Here is an 18,453-nt window from a genome sequence, read left to right on the forward strand (position 1 = left end):
CAACTGTCCCCTACACTAATTTTAAATTGTTAGTAAAATAAAGTTTTCTTTAGTTTTAAGGATAACGATAGAGAATTAACTGTTCAGAAGTATCACTTCTTTAATTCGCTAATGTTCCGAAGTTATAAATGTGTTGTTGATTGCTTTGTATAGATTTTCTTTTTCAAATTTGTTACTAAAATTACATCATTCCTACGCACTTACTACAACAATTATTTCTTTACAAACCATACGACTTTAGGAACTTGATTCTTTACAGTTTAATTCTGCATCCTAATGTACAGTCTTGAATAATTTAGAAGAGTGGAATGATTTGTAAAATTTGTTGTGATAACTGGATAAGAAAATTTAATTTAGTAGTTAAAAAAAAATCTGTACGATACAATTAGGGAATTCACAACACATTTTTATCTTCAGAATACTAGCTAATTAAAGAAATGATACTTGTGGATAGTTCATTGTGTATTTGTAAAATTCTTTTACTCTTAAAACTAAGGAATAATGGTCTTTTACAAACAACTTCAAATTAATGTAACTCTGAAAATATGGAGAATAGGACCCATGTTTGTATCTCATCTTTTGATTAAAATGTATTTGGAAATATTCTCCGTAAGTGACGTAATTCCTCGTGAATCACCCTGTACAGCGTAATAAAGATAAGTTATATAAAAACTCATTTGCTACTGAAGCTTGGACTACATATATAACAAATAAAGATAATAATGTTAAGTTACAGATAATATTTTTATGAATATTGAAGCAATATAGTCTAAATTTGATAGCAGGAATTTATCTCTACAACAAAAAGGACTCTTGTGAAAAATGTATTTTAAAGGTTTTTGTAAATTCCTCCTGAATTTGACCTTTAAGTCGTTGTTACAATTCATTTAAGTGACAACGACTGTATGAGAAATGGAGTTCAAGCTTTTAAGAGTGCTAATGTGGTATGTAGGTTTGAATACATCCTAGTAGCATATGTGTGAAATTGCAATTTGTTTGGAATTTTATATTGTAACGTATAAACTGGACAGTTTCTAGGATATACAGGGCTTCCAAAAAAGAATGACAAAATATTGTGCTTTTTTTTTTAGCTTTTACTTGTATTCTGCTAGAAAGTTGACTTTGTTACAAATATTCTCACACAGTATGTAACCTTTTGGTCATTAGTTGCTGGTGGTAGTGCTAAGTACCGTGGGCTCTCCCTAGGCTCATGGTAATTCATAGGACCTGGCTTTAGGCACTGTGGTGATGCCTACGTGGAACGAGATTCAGCAGACTGCAGGGAGATCTGTAGATCTGGAAGACCTTATGGTTTGCAGTATAGTCCATCACGAGTACTACAATTTGAACTATATCGAATCTATTCGCAGATTATGAAACCCCGTGATTTTCTACGTATTTTGTAGTTGGCATGCACTAACCAAGTACTATAAGCTTCAGCTTAGGAATGATGTGCATAATATGTGATAATTGTTAACATACAATTTTATACTTCGTTTAATTCGAACTGTCATTGGATTCATAAGATCTCTATAATTGCTTTACGATCTGGGTTGGCTATTATTGTGATATTTAAATATTTGAAAGAATTAGTTCAAAAATGTTTTGGAACATGATTGAGAGAGAAATAATTGTAATAGAATATAGATTATGTTACATATTTAATGATGATTTTTTATTTATTTTTTATTGGGTATACCCAAATAAGCTTATAAGTAGAGCTAGGATTCGTATGTAGTAAAAGCTAATATTTTTAGTCGGTATAGTTTACAAACATGCAAGCCATGCCCCCCATTCCTCATACTTGTCATTCTTGTCATTCAGTACTTCCATTAGTTAGCGCTAAGGGTCTTTAATCCTCTTAACCACCACTAACAAAACAGCGGGGAGGTTTAAAAGCTGTATTGTCTAGTCCTTGTGACTTTTCTTGCATTTCGAGTCTTGTCAACCAGGCTTAAAATGTTCGTAACCGGCATCACACCGACTCAACTATACTCGGCACCATTCTTAACTCTTACTACATATAAATCCTAGCTCTGCTTATAACATACTGGGTGTTCAGTTCAAAGTGTGTCATGGCTCGCTGTATGCCGTCATGTGGCTAGTCGATGAGCCTATAGAATTCAATCTTCCTGCACTTCCGCAGAGGTGTATTACTTATGTGCCAGAGAAGTTGCCTAGCAAGTACGACGTTCATTCAGAAGAGTACTTACCGATACGTACGGTAACGCCCGTAGTGGCAGGAATGTGAACTGTTCCGAAACATGTACTGTGGTGAGTTTTTTTCTTACTCTCGGGATATGTGGAGAGGGTTAAGACGATTACTTACGTATTTGTTGACATTAATTTCGACGGTCAACATGGACACGGAGCATTTGATTTGTGTTGTGGAATGTTGCCGTACGCAACCGATGATAACAAATACCCTGCGTACGACTTGGCCGCGAAAAACACAGTTCGAAAGAGGTTATGGTTGCACACAGACCGTACAGACCGCCATCTGTTGCTATGACGTTCAAGTTGTACCGTACACGTTCTCAAGTTCAGATTGAGCGACTTGATTAATAGGCAACTTCTCTGACACAAAAGCTGAAAGTCGCTTCAAATTGCTGACTCATCAACAGTGACGTCATGACACAGTTTGAAATGAACATCCAGTATACAAGAACATGTATTAAAATTAAATTATTGTCGTTTATCTGAATTGATTTATTGGAAATCCTATAGTAAAAATCTATGATAAGAGATATAAGAAAATATTTCATACAAGAAAGTAAAGTTATTCCTCTAGCAAACACCATGGCATTGCAAGAGTCTGAACCGTTGCTAAGAAAGTGACGTCAGATTTTGAAATTTTCGTGACTTTGTATTCATTTGATTCTCGTACATAAACGTCTCATTTATAAAGTATTCCTCTGGTTGAGAATCTGGCTGATGTGTTCCACTATTATCTGGCAGTACATCTCACTTGACGATATGTTCAGAGGAAAAACGATTGTTTCTATACTTCTGGGGTGTGATCGTGTAGCTAGTCGGCGATGTATTCTCCTGGGTCCTGGAGTATAGTATATTATACTTCAAACGTGCATTTAGTTTTAAATTTTCCACTAGGTGGAATCGTTATCATTTACTTTCAAGTTTCTGACCTCTCTTGGAACTTACAGGAAACACAATAAGATCGACACAATCATTGCATTGCGCGTTTCAAATATTTGTAAATGCAAATGGCGACCAACATCTTAATGCCAAGGCACAGTAGAATATTGTCTCGAAGTAAACAGTAAAATTTATATTTTAATGCTAAAAATAGGAGACAGCTTAACTGTATACTTTATATTAAAATAATTATAATTATGCAGTCGGCCTAGATAGCGTAGTTGGTACACCGCTGGCCTTCTATGCACTTATGTGCTTCCATTTTTCGGGATAAGACACGTCGCATCGCTGTTCATGAATCCCACTGTCCATGTCCATCACAACTCCCCTGCCTATTCAGAATATCGTAACCGCAATTCAATGATTTGACTGCAAAAAATGGTATTTTGCTCAAAAACAAAATTTTAACTCAATAACATAATATACATAGGTCTATATCTTAACTGCGAATCCAGTCGTTAAGTTATTTGTGCTAATTTATGCTACTTGTAACAGCAAATGATATTTAAGTACTAAATGATTTTTTTTTCCAAAACCATCTATTTTATGTTTCTCAGGCCAAAACCTACTATCTTGTATTTTATTTGTGATCTATGAAGCGTTCTAGTACATCAAGTATATAGAATGGTATAAAATATCATTAAGGTGAGGGTAAACACATATTTTTAAAATTGGCTCGTTTATGGTAAAGCTCCTTCCTGTAAAGAAATTGAAAATGAAATAACAGGTTTTCGAAACAAACCATTCATTTGCCGAACACCGAAATTCACAATTACAACAGTTTTCTTACTCTCCTGACTCGTTCCTAAGACTTGGGATGTTTGGAAGATAATCGAGATTTGAAGACATTCATGAAATTACGACCAATGTAACAAAGAACTTGCTAGCAATCTTGAAATAATTTCTCTGAGTAGTGCATATGGCGGCAAGTGAGTGAAGTCAGAAGGAACCTACTTCGAAAATGTGAATTAAGAATGTAAGCTAGTCACATTTTCACAGACAAAGGTGGATTACTTTTCCGTCAGACCTCGTATCTGCAGTCGGAGGCACAGGATGTAGTAATTGCAGTGATGTTTGTTGTTTCTCAGTCCATTTTCATGTTACAAATTGTAGCTACGTTTTATATCTTCAGTCCTGATAACCATTTTACTGCTTCTGTACTCTTAATGTCTTTTACATAATCTAATGGCGATTTACCATGCTTGTCAAGAGTGTTATAACTAGCACCTGCATTGACAAGAGCTTTAACGATTTCCAAGTGTCGTCCTTCTGCTGCTATGTGGACTGGAGTCTGACCCTCATCGTTAACAGCATCAGGGTTTGCCCGTAACTTGATGAGTTCATGAACCACTTCTAAGTTCCCTCCAGCTGCAGCGGAATGAAGTACTGTGTTACCAGTATTGTCCACTGCGCTTAGGTTAGTTCCTGCCATGATAAGAGTTTGTAAAATTTGAAAGTGACCGTATTGTGCTGCAAGTTGGAGCGGCGTGTTACCGTAATTATTAGAAGCGTCTAAGTTAGCGCCTAACTTGATGAGTTCTTGAACAATTTCCAAGTTTCCTTTCATTGCGGCATAGTGTAGAGTTGTATCATTGAACATCGAAACAGCACTGAAATTAGCACCTGCCATGATGAGAGCCTGGAAAATTGGGAAGTTACCTTTCTGTGCTGCAATGTGGAGCGGCGTCATATCGTTACCATCCACAGCGTCTAAGTTAGCGCCTGACTTGATGAGTTCTTGAACAATTTCTAATTTAGGGCTTATGACAAAGTGGAATGTTGTGTATCTATTACGACTAGTAGATGGACTACAATTAGCGCCACTCAGGATAAGAACCCTTACAATTGGGAAGTTATCGTGTAATGCATTCATATGGACAGTTGTCTCGCCATTACATCCGAAACTGTCAGGGTTAGCGCCTGCTTCGATGGGAGCGTCAATATTTAAGTAACTTTGTATACCCGCTGCTGTGTGGAGGGGTGTATTTCCATCACGGTCAACTGTATTAACTGAGGCGCCAGCCTTGAGAAGCTCCTTAACTGTCGAAAGATATCCAATTTCTGTCGCAAAGTGGAGTGGAGTCATGCCATAATCATAGTCTGAAACATCAGTGTTTGCACCTGCGTCAATAAGGGCCTGAACAATTGATGTGTATCCGAACCGTGCGGCATAGTGCAACGGTGTGTTACCTTCCTTATCAACAGCCATAATGCTTGCGTTCTCGGCAATGAGTTTCTTAACTAGAGAGAGATGACCAGCGTACACCGCCTCATGTAACAGTGATACTCCTCCTTTCGTCTCACAATTAACGCTCGCTCCCCATTTAAGAAAAGCTTCAAGAACGGGCATGGATCCTGCGTAAACTGCTTCAAATATCGGTGTTTCAAGGTTAGTTTTGTTTTTTAAAGGGTCTGCACCAAGTGACACTAGAAATTCCACTAAAGCAAGGGATCCTGACCGTGCAGCGAAGAACAAAGCTGTCAGTCCAGAATGGCCTTCGGATAGTGGATCCGCACCCAGGCTCATTAAAAATTTGACGAGCTGAAGAGATCCTGTTCTTGCTGCATAGAAAATAGGTGTCGCACCTTCAGAATCCTCATGATTTAGTTTCGCACCCCACGATAAGAACGCCTTGACAAGTGGTAATGATCCTGACTGTGCCGCATACATAAAGGGTGTTCTGTATTTGTAGTCTTTTACTTCCATGTTTACGCCTCTTGCAAGCATCATTTGTACAATCGGAATTGAACCTGACTGTGCTGCGCAGTGAAGAGGTGTTAACCATACCGTACTTTTAGATGTCACTACAAGATTAAAAATTTTTAAAATTGCGGACGCGTTTGCGCCTGCATTGAGAAGAAATTGTGTGACTTCTAAGTGTCCCTGTCTAGAAGCAATGCAAAGGGGAGATTTGTAAATTTCTAATTCTCCATCCGATGGCGTTCCCAGCGTCATCAATATGGCCACGTCTACGATGTCTCCTCTCCTGGCCGCTTCTGACAGAAGTGTGGCTCTCTCCTCAGAATCAAATGCTGAAAATTCCTGCGAACAATCGTACTTGAATCAATATCACATTTATTGGAAGTTTATGAAAAGTTTAATTTTGAGAGCAGTTGTCTGTAGGAAGATCTTCTAATTATTTTAGTTTTGTCTATTTTCGGGCCTGGGTATTTTTGTGAAACTAGCGTCGATTATATTTCGGTAATTTTGGAAATGAAAGTGATTGAATTTGTAAGGGATTTTTTTTTGTGGAGATGTATTTGAAAATTTAAAGATTTTATACAGATATATTTGAAAATTAGAAATTGTTCGGTAATCTAATAAATTACGTGTGATATGAGAGGTGCGTGGTGGGGATATAAAACACATGATAGCCTACGATGATATGTGAAGAACGCAAAATTTTATATTACTTCAAAAACCACTGGAAGACATTGAAGCACAACAAATAATGCTGAAATGAACACTCACTTTATATGTGTAATATAAATTTAGCTTCCCTTATGAAGAGGTTGCCAGATTTGACAAAGCGTATTGCATATAATTTTAAAACACACCTAAAAGGTAAAATTATATATATTTCAATCGGTTAGTGAATCGAATATACAAAATGTCAGAAAAATTTACACCTAAGTAGCGTTTGTGCTCATTTTCAGTTAAGAAAGTAGGGAAAAAAAGTCAGATATGTTAGAATGATTTGAATGTCGTGTACCGCGAGAAAAATAATATTACGGGTTTGTTGGCATTAATATCTAAACCAATCAACAGCCAACGGTTAAGATAACTTCAAATTTCCATTATGACTCCCATACAAGTGATTTCTCAATATCTGAACCGATCCTTTGTGGGCACTAATGGCTATTTCCTTCACAATGCTGTGTGTTAGGCCCAGGTTTTTACATTTTTTGGCAAAGAAGGAGGGTGTGGTACCTCGTGCTCCCACCTTCAGACCTATTACATCAATGTGGGACAGGCTATATTTATTTATAGAACAGGATTGTTGGTTCATAGAACCGTTTCGTTTCACTGTCCACCTCATGTGGTTGATCTGCATGTGTCTCAAATCCGATGGTGGGATCGAGAATGTATGCCGAGTTGTTCTTAATGGCAATGATATCAATTCGTCGAACACTTCCTTGTATGGTTAGTCCCAGCACCTCTTGATGGACTGTAAACCCTACTTCCTTCAGCGCCTCGGCCAGCATAGAACGGACAGCATGGTGACGGATGTTGCGAAGGGCCTCACTATAGGGGCAGAAGCCAAGGATATGGGGAAGAGTTTCAATTTCGCTGAGACAGCGAATACAGGGAGTACCATCCCGACTTCTACCCGGTACAGCTCGGACATAGCCTACCATTTTAAGGGCGTCTATCCATTCCGAGAGGGTTAGATCAGCGAATAGGGATGATAAAGAATGGACACTGAGCGAATTTTCCTGTGTTTTGTTTCTCTGTGCGCCAGCGTTTAGTTCTACTTTCAAACACTAGAGGTTAGTGTAATCGAGCATACGCTAAGATAATAATTGAGAGTAGAGTTAAGACACAGGATCCACACATCGCCTACCTTATTGCACAATCCAGTAACGCTTTGCTTCAAATAAATTCAAGTTAACAGCTTTTCCTTATTTGTCAGTTGCAAACTAGTTGTAATAATAATTTTTTATATTTCAGATATAATAAAATATATTATAAAATAATATAATACATTATAAAATTATGTATCAAATTCGTTTAATATTTGTATATAATATAATATAGGTATATAGTTTTACTTCTGATAAGAGTTTTGTTTTTCCATTTTCAGTGCTGTCAAATCATTACATATTTTAATTGTTGTTGGGGTCAACGTCTCAACTCTCATTATAAAGGAACTCTGGAGTCTAGACATTACATTTAATGACGGATTTATTATTTTATGGATCCAATTTATTTTATTTGAGTACATAATGTACCTAGATGTATTAATTATATGTGTTATATTTCCGCTGTGTCGACTGCTAGCTGATGTGATGTCAGCGCCAACTCTAGGGAGAAAGCAGAATCTCACGCTCTAGCTGGCTTGAAGGTCATTGAAATCAGTCCGGCTACATCAAAGGTACCGACGCGAAGTGTCCATTCTTTATAATCCCTACTCGCTGGTTAGACCTTTGTGATATCTTATCCAGCTGTCTGCTGGGGGTAACTCTTTGTTAAGAATCACTCCTTTACCCTTTTGTTGCAATGTACACCAATTTTCAAATTATTTTTCTCTTAAAGCATCTCTAACTTTTCGAGAGTCCACAAAATTTTCACGATTATTTAAAAAAGAATTAGCAGGAGTTAATTTAAGGCTCTTTGAACATGTTTTACTCTCCTCAATAAGGTCCCGAGTGGAAGTAATGTAAGGGGCAATAGTTTTGTGCAATACCCTTAAGCCGTTAATGTGTTGTAGCGTGGATTCCCAGCGTGCCCTAAAAAGACCAAGACCTTTATATTTACGATGTGTATATACCATAGAATCGGGTGTGTCAGCTGGTAGGTGCAAAATTTCTTTAAGAGTGCTTTTAATAATTTTATCAGCATTATCTAAAAAAAGTATTGGGTATTGTTTTCAAGGGCATTGTCTGAAATGTATAGATTAATGATGGGCAAATTGAGGAATTTAATATACAAAACTTTTGATCAGGATGTAATAAAGGCGACGAAATTAGCAAATCTAATCTATTATAATATCAATTTTTTTCACCTGTGCTTATCTTAATATTTGGATTTATATGAACGTTTTCGACTCTCGGTGTGTGTCATCTTCAGATATGGGGTCTATGTCATTGTGTGTTGTGAAGACCTAGCTTCTTAATTATGTTGTGGGTTGTTCACTTGTGTATGATCTTTCATGATTTCTTAATTTACTATAAGCAATGTATGGTTGGTTGTATGATTCTGTTAAATTCTGTCTTTTGAAAACCCATTTAGGACAATAAAAAAAAATTATGTTAAAAACATTATAACACATAAATATAAACAAGTAAATATAGACAAGTAAAATATATACACTATAAAAACACTGTAAAACACTGTATACGCTATATCACTTTTTCACATATATGGTTGGCTGTGTTGCCTGTTATATCGTTAAAATTGGGTTGTTTTACTGTTCTTGGTAAGGACTGTCTTTTTGACGCACTTTCACTGATTTCATATTGTATGTTGGGGTTTTTGATGTTGTTCAAGTTGACTACTGTGAATCGTGGATGCTGTTATTGAATACTTAGACGTATATAATACAAGCTATTTTCTGTTGGGTCCGCTGTCTAGTATAATAGACAGCGGACAGAAAATAGCTATTTTCTGTTGGGTCCGCTGTCTATTATACTAGACAGCGGACCCAACAGAAAATAACTTGTATTATATACGTCTAAGTATTCAATAACAGCATCCACGATTCACAGTAGTCAACTTGAACAACATCAAAAACCCCAACATACAATATGAAATCAGTGAAAGTGCGTAAAAAAGACAGTCCTTACCAAGAACAGTAAAACAACCCAATTTTAACGATATAACAGGCAACACAGCCAACCATATATGTGAAAAAGTGATATAGCGTATACAGTGTTTTACAGTGTTTTTATAGTGTATATATTTTACTTGTCTATATTTACTTGTTTATATTTATGTGTTATAATGTTTTAACATAATTTTTTTTATTGTCCTAAATGGGTTTTCAAAAGACAGAATTTAACAGAATCATACAACCAACCATATATTGCTTATAGTAAATTAAGAAATCATGAAAGATCATTACACAAGTGAACAACCCACAACATAATTAAGAAGCTAGGCCTTCACAACACACAATGACATGGACCCCATATCTGAAGATGACACACACCGAGTGTCGAAAACGTTCATATAAATCCAAATATTAAGATAAGCACAGGTGGAAAACAAAAATTGATATTATAATACAGTGAGCTTATCGGCATCTCCAAAATGAAACTAAATCTAATCTAGTTTTCAGGTCGTTTAAAACCTTTTGGGAATCGAATATACAAACGTCAGAAAAATTAACACCTAAGTAGCGTACATGCTCATTTGCAGTTAAGCATGTAATAGTAGTGTCATCAGAAATGTTTAGTTGTTTTGGATGCAATTTACCGCGAGAAATATTAATAGCTACAGATTTATTGACATTTATATCTAAACCAATAGCTTTGAAACGATCAATAGCCATCCTTGTGAGTTCTAAAGCAGAGTTTTTGTTTTTAGCTATGATAACAGTATCATCTGAAAAACCAAGTAAGTAATGGGTTTTAAACCTGAAACAATATTGAAACCGTATTCGGCAGCGATCGAGTCTTCCGACAGTTCATTAAGGATGTGAACAGTACATAGATTGTATAATGCGGGTGAAAGGGGCGATCTTCTATTTTTAAAATACGATGATTAATTTACAATATCACATTTTCTGGAGATCTACAGTCAATAAAACATAAAACGTTAAATATTCCGAACCCTTAACAAAGATTGGTATTAGATTTTGATGGGGTAATTGTATTAGTCTCCTTGGTAATTAGTAAATTGTAATAAACTTTGGTAAGAGGAGGGTTAATATCAACTCCGAATAGACAGCACTTTAAAATATTCTTCAAAGGCAAATGATGAAAGTTCTTCAGAATTAAATGATTCCGTAAACATAACAGTCAGAAAGTAACTGGCATTTGTACTATTTGTCAGTACGAAATTCGAAAAAGAGAATTCATCGTAACAAGACCATGCAGAGGTAGACGATTGAAGAAAGGTTTGCAAAGTGGTGAGTGTTGTTGGATTGATAACGAAAAACGTGAGTATCCCATCTAAACTCTCAGGAACGTCTCCTCTGTGCATCTCAATTTGCATCATGACAATGCCCGGGTTGTGACAGACGAGGCTAAGACAGGATACAAAGGAGCCGTTTATGATGACTTTTTTTGACATGCTGTGAAGGACATGAAATACTTCACCTGTATTGGGTCGATGTCCAATATTAAATTCTTAAACGACGTAAGGTGGATACTCACCCTGCATTGGTCGAATTTGTTCACATCGTGTTGATCAGCATCCTTGATGACGACGTTGCACCCGGAATATTCCCAGGTGACGTCTCCGGAGTAAGGAGCTGTACACGACACTCCAGGTTCTTGAATATTGGAAATGCAATCGGAGGCAAAGTCCATTCGTACGTGATGTTCAGGAACAACTGCAATCACACAAATATTGCAATCAACAGGTCTTCTCTTCCACTTAGCCAGAAACAAAAGAAGCTGATACAATTTGCAGACGTAGTGTACCAGGAACTCACCTTGAACGATCACAGTCCAGTTACACTTTTCGTTACTCCAGATATCGAATCCTTTAAGAAAATACACTCCCGACTGGAAACGGGTGATCCTCCAAATTTCCAGTTGTATTTTAGTGTCGTCTCTAGTTATGGTTGCTTGCTGATTAAAATTGCCGATCTTTGTGTCCCCTGGCCCAAAAAACCATATATTGTTTTCTTCAGACTCTATATATGCTTCCAAAGTCAGGGTGTTGCCTTCCTTGATTCGCACGACATCTGGTGTTACGGGGTTGAGTACCAAGCCGTTATCTGTACCAGCGCAAACATTGATATTATTAACATTTTCTGAAGATGGACTGCAACATCCTGCTTTGCAACTAGAAGTCATTTCTGAGGAAATCATGCTGGAAATTTCAGTTGATACGATTAAGGTAAACTGCTTCGTCAGAAATAACACGTTCGCAGCAAAATTAGCCTTTGAAAGAAATCTGTAAAATTGGTCTGATGTTGTTAAAATTTAGGGTATATAAGCTGTGAATTGGAGAAAAACCAAACAAAATGAAATTACAAATTCATTAACAAAAATATAATCAACCAACACTTCTTGAAACTTGAAATGCTTTAATTATGCAATGGACACATTTAATACTATTTTCAAATATTATTTTGTTGTACATCTTGATTACACAAGTTTTAACACTGTATCACTTCGGAATATGTATTATATTACTTTTTTGTGTTAAATGCTATCGTACGTGGTTCTGAGGATGACCCATAAAAGGTCGAAAAATGTAAACCTGGTACGATAGAATTTAACACAAGAAAGTCATATAATACATATTCCGAAATTATTTTGTTGCAAATATACAGAAATGAAAGCCTATAATACATTGATGATACTTATTCTCATGTATATAGAAAGCTAATTGTCTTGAATAATATACTTCACTTATGTTGTGTTTCGAGAGCAGTTGCAGTTGCTGTAAGTCGAAACAAAATGGCTGTGTCTCATTAGGTTCTGTTCTCATAATTTTATGGAACGTATTGGCACGAAGCTTATGTGCGCCTAAATGGACTAAGAGCCTAGTCTTTTTCAGTGTATCATCGCAGTTTCTTATTGGGAACAGCATGTGTGCGCAATAACTGCATTCATCATTGGCCGGTGTACAAAATCCTATAGCCTATTGAATTCTATCCGAGAAATATTTGGAAAAAAAAAAAGAAAAAAAAAATCTTCTTACTCTTAACTCGGGTATTAACACTTTCATTGTACATTTTGAAGAACTTTGTAATATTTAAGTCGGAAGCCAAATAAAGTCTCTGACTTTTACTTCTATTGCAATATGATTCCCTTGCTCTTTCTTATAGTAGGTTATTTTACGATGCTCTATCAACATCTGACAAGTAAACCTTCAGGTGGGGTAAGAAAACAAAGACTTACCTTTATTACCATTCGATTAAGCATTAAAAGCAATGCAAAATACGTAAATTTTACAACTCGAACGCAATGAACACCAGAGATCGCGACCAATTAAAATCAAGTTGACATGGGCTACTTAGATTGCAAACAACTATACCACGCAGCAATGCTAGACGCGAGAGCGAAGACAGTACTGCTATAGTCGCGCTGTCAGCTAGTTTGTACCTTGCAGTTTATTGTATAATGTTATGTGCAGTGAGCTGAAGAAGATGAACCCAGTGAATATAATGATTAAAATTCTGGATAAACTAAATGAAGGGGGTTATAAGGAGACAGTGAAATGTCGCGGAAGGAACTTGATATTGTTGTATAAGAGTTATGAATCGGAAGCAGTTGAAGAAAGTCATACTCTGGACAATGGTGAAAATGAACCATGAAATGATGACAATGTCATGCCTCATGTACGAGAATGGGAGACTGAAAAAACAAATACTACGTCAGAAGAGGAATTAAGTACTTCACAAAGTTCCGGTTCTCAACACGCTCCGTCCACTCCCAAAACTTCCCGAATAATTGACTTTCAAGAAAAATGTAAAGTAGCAGAGTATTGGATTCTGTCAGGTGCACCGACAAACATAAAGAAAAAGTTTAACCTTAGGTCATGGAGCAGTATGAAGCATAAATTCACTTGGTTAACACACGAAAGTCAACTGTCAAAAGATTGCAACTCATAAATCGTATTTGGTGGTATGATTTTGGACAGTTTGGACATGTACAATGTTTAAGTGTTCAAGTGTTTAATACAGACGAATGTGGGTTCCATAAGGAAATGCCTTTCGGCAGAACATTAGAGCGTCAAGGAACCAGTAAAGTGTACGGTGTCGTGCAATCCAAGGGGGCAACTAACTACACATTCCTACACTATAACGCCGGTGGTTTCTAAAGCTGGAAAACTGATGCCAAAGTTACTACTTATTCTCCAAGAACCGAAAGATATAAGTCAAAGAGTTGCGGAGTATGGTGTCCACTGCGACGAAAATACAATTAAGCAACTGTTAGAAGAAGGGGACTATGGTCTTGAAAAACTAGTAGTTAAAATCATACCTCCAATACGACTTATGAGTTGCAATCTTTGGACAGGTACTTTTTTCGAATGTGTAAGCATATGATTTGACACAGTTCTCATAATGTAGATTTTGATGATTCATCTGATACATTACAACAACGCAACAATAGATTGAAACTACAGTCACTTGCTTAACAGAAGTTTCCTTCTCCACGATTCCAACAGGCGCATGGGTATGGTTGGGTGTTAGCTGGATTGGGATCCAGAAGTGGACAACGTTTTAAAAACACTACAGAGTACTGTAACCGAAATGTACAAGGAATATGTACGATTTGTGCAAAATCAGCCTGTATAAAGTGGGGGTGGTGTACTGACAATTTGTGTTTCTAACATTTTGCATTAGCTATCACTGTTGTGCGACATATGTTTCCGGATAAAAACAAATCAGATTCTGGAATACGATGCGTTAAGTAACATGATGACCACATCATCGTTTTCCTTCTTATGCATTAATCGCTAGTTGAAGGTGTGTTTTCTTGCTGCTTGAAGCCTCGTGCTCTGCGTTGTGTATCGCACTTAATAATTGCAGTCGAGTTACGAAATTTTAGGATTATTCATATTTTATTATGCTGATTCCAAAAATATAAGTTTCATTTTCATTGTTTTTTACCTCTGGTGAAGGTTTACTTGTGAGGTTATTTAGCGTCTGAATGAAGTAAAGGTGATAATACCGGTGAAATGAGTCCGGGGTCCAGCACCGATAGTTATCCAGCATTTGCTCATATAGGGTTGAGGGAAAACTCCGGAAAAAAACTCAACTAGGTAACTTGCCCCGAACGGGAATCAAACCTGGGCCACCTGGTTTCTCGGCCAGAGGTGCTCACCGTTATTCCACAGGTGTGGACCATTTGCTCTTAATTTAGAGATAAATTACACTACTTCCCTCTTCTTAGGCGGCCGGGTAGCTCAGTTGGCAGAGCAGCTGGCTACGGACTGAAAGGTCCGGGGTTCGATCCCAGGTGGTGACAGGATTTTTTCTCGTTGCCAAACTTTCAGAACGGCCCCGAGGTTCACTCAGCCTCCTATAAAATTGAGTACCGGGTCTTTCCCGGGGGTAAAAGGCGGTCAGAGCGTGGTGCCGACCACACCACCTCATTCTAGTGCCGAGGTCATGGAAAGCATGTGGCTCTACCTCCATGCCCCCCAAGTGCCTTCATGGCATGTTACGGGGATACCTTTACCTTTAACCTTTATGTACTTTTAAGTGGAGATTTGACGATAAATAAAAGACTAGTGAATAGCACAATCTCCACATGTTACAATTTTTTGTCAAATTCAGTTTTGCATATTGTTGTAATATTCAAACATAGACATTTGATGTGGCGCGAAAATTCCACACTTGCAGTTTTAGGTGTAGGGTAAATGTTGGTAAAATTGTCATAAGAGTAATATTGTAATAGTTCTCTTTAAGAAATTATTATAATTTTACTGAGTGAGACAAGGATTGGTTTTGTGCAGCAACTTGTTCACTAACATTCTCTTAATAAGTTGACGCATAAAACCGATCTTTGTCTCGCTCAGTAAAATTGTAAAGAATTCACAAAGAGAACTATCACAATATTACTCGTATGACAATATTACCAACATTTACCCTACATTTCACAGCGGCAATAATTTACACTGAATATCAGGAAATTGAAGAGTGTGATTCCGAAACGCCTTAAGTCCATTTTTATGAAAGGACTGGGCTAGTAGTTCTATCCACCGGTCTACGGACCGAGTGAGTTTTGAAGCGACATGGGCAATAACACCAAATTTTAGGCAATGATTGGTATTGGATTAAAAAAATTAAAGCTTAAAATATAGTTATATAGGTCTCAAACATATATATATATATATATATATATATATATATATATATATATATATATATATCTGTGTGTGTGTTTGTGTGTACGTCGTAAAAATGGCCACTTAGCCTGAGCGATTTTTGGGATCAAATTTTTCAATTGTAGAAAGATCACAAATCCAAGACCTGTGGAAATTTTTAGGAACTAAAAATCTTTTCAATTTTTTGTTTCTTTGTTTTTATAGGATTAAGGAAATTTGAAGAACAAAATATGCTATTCACTTAATTTTGATTTTTTTTTTGTAATTGCATACTTTTTCGAATTTCTTGGCTTGAATATTCACTTAAAGTCATTTACAAGATAATTTTTTTTTTCTGAATATTCTTCATCTAAAAATTGCAATTAAGAAATAAAATGACAGTTAATAGTGCCGAATTGCAGAAACTCCACATGTACTGGCAGTTCATTTATTTCTTTTTCCAAAAATGCTAAGGAAAAAGAATTAAGATCATTTGTGTCAATCCCTAGAAGTTATTATTATGCTTTAATAAGAAATATTAACTTCAGAATATCAAACGCTTTTAAAGATAATAATTTCTGTTCCATCTAAAAAAATTTACTCAAACGGACATGTGGTGTTTCTGCAATTCGAAATAAAATAATATGATGATCGCGGAGTTACAGTCTGTCATGAGTCATTTTTAAGAAAATCCGCTGCCTCCACTCCAATATTCAAGTAGAAAGAGATATTTTGAAAGATAAAAAATATATCCCATTTAGACGAAATGCAATGTAATAGACTGAAGTGGAAGTCTCATAGACTCAGAATGGCACGTAAATAATACCGCACTAAACAATGGAATATCGTCCTTCAGGACAGAGATCTTTGGGCCGTCCGTTGAAGCGCTCGAGTGACACCGTAAGAGGCCGCTAGTCAAATGCGTAATAACAAAAAAGGTGAAGAAGTTTCTAATTGAATATTATTAAAATATAATCACGAAAATCGATACTTATCTTCGATACTATTATTTGTATTAACAATTACCTGCAACGAAACAACCACAGAGTAAAATGATATGCCCCACAACAAACATGGTGAGAACTTTGTACAGCTTGAACGGTCTGCTTACGGATAGAACTGCAAGAACTGATTAATTCGAGTTGTATACTAAGCGAGATTTAGGTAGCGGCTACGATATGGTCGCACCCTAATTCCTATGTCAGATCCGGGATGTGGTATGAAAATAAAATCACACAGCTTTTAAATACAGTGATATAGATCTAGTTACTCATCTTTTACCACTGCCTAACAATCAGCTATTTTAGAGATTGATACAGACATTTTATTCGCCAGAAAAATAACGTTTTTTTTTTTTCTTCGTCAAAAATTTCTTTGAATTATGCAAGTACAGTATATACCTATATACATTTTACAATTTTCTGAAAAGTACAGAAATAATTAAGGGCTATTATACAGGATGAATTACGAGGTTTTACTGCCAGTTACGGAGCATATTTCCGAAGATATTCAGAGGAAAAAAAATCATATAAACATATGTCCTAATTCCAATATTTCTAGAGTTAGGGGAGAATTGGGTAGTATCGGACATCGGGTAATATCGGACAGTGCGTTTCTTTCATCTACCACCAGATGGTAGTACTTGAATAACATGGTTACGTATGCGACATCACAGAAACGTAACCATGTTGTTCCGGTACTATCATCTGGTGGTAGATGAAAGAAACTCACTGTCCGATATTGCCCGATGTCCGATACTACCCAACTCTCCCCTACACTAATTTGAAATTGTTAGCAAAATAATTTTTTCTTTAGTTTTAAGGGTAAAAAAGAGAATTAACTATCCACAAGTATCATTTCTTTAATTCGCTAATGTTGTGAAGCAGAAAATGTGTTGTTGATTACTTTCTGTACATTTGTTTTTCAAATTTGTAAATAAAATTACATCATTCCTACGCACTTATTACAACAATTATTTTTTACAAACCATACGACTTTAGGAACTTGATTCTTTACAGTTTAATTCAGCATCCTAATGTACAGTCTTAAAGAATTGAGAAGAATGGATTGATTTGTAACATTTGTTGTGATAAGTGCGTAAGAAAATTTAATTTAAAAGTTAAAAATTAAAAAAAAAAAATCTGTACTATGCAACTAGGGAATTCATAACACATTTTTAGCTCAGAATACTAGCTAATTAAAGAAATGTACTTGTGGATAGCTCATTGTGCATTTGTAAAATTCTTTTACTCTTAAAACTAAGGAATAATGGTCTTTTACAAACAACTTCAAATTAGTGTAACTCTGAAAATATGGAGAATAGGACCCATGCTTATATCTCATCTTTTGCTCAAAATGTATTTTCGAATATTCTCCATAAGTGACGGTAACTGCTCGTGAATCACCCTGTATAGCGTAGTAAAGATAAGTTATATAAAAACTCATTTGCTACTGAAGCTTGGACTACATATATAACAAATAAAGATAATAATGTTAAGTTACAGAAAATATTTTTATGAAAATTAAAGCAATATATTCTAAATTTGATAGCAGGAATTTATGTCTACAACAACGAGGAATCTTGTGGAATATGTACTTTAAAGCTTTTGTAAATTCCTCCTGATTTTGACCTTTAAGTCGTT

At 36.1% G+C, this 18,453-nt stretch overlaps 1 protein-coding gene across 1 annotated transcript; it reads right to left on the reverse strand.

The window, feature by feature from the left end:
- Nucleotides 1–624: 624 nt before the first annotated feature.
- On the reverse strand, nt 625–16,943 carry LOC138704617 (ankyrin-1-like). Its single transcript, XM_069832695.1, has 4 exons — nt 16,838–16,943; nt 11,478–11,765; nt 11,197–11,375; nt 625–6,199 (listed from the first exon to the last, which is right to left on the reverse strand). The coding sequence occupies exons 1-4, from the start codon at nt 16,884–16,886 to the stop codon at nt 4,277–4,279; spliced, it is 2,439 nt and encodes an 812-aa protein (XP_069688796.1). The 5' UTR covers nt 16,887–16,943; the 3' UTR covers nt 625–4,276.
- Nucleotides 16,944–18,453: the final 1,510 nt, after the last annotated feature.

The sequence above is a fragment of the Periplaneta americana genome, chromosome 8 (genome assembly GCF_040183065.1).
Source record: "Periplaneta americana isolate PAMFEO1 chromosome 8, P.americana_PAMFEO1_priV1, whole genome shotgun sequence".
NCBI lineage: Eukaryota > Metazoa > Arthropoda > Insecta > Blattodea > Blattidae > Periplaneta > Periplaneta americana.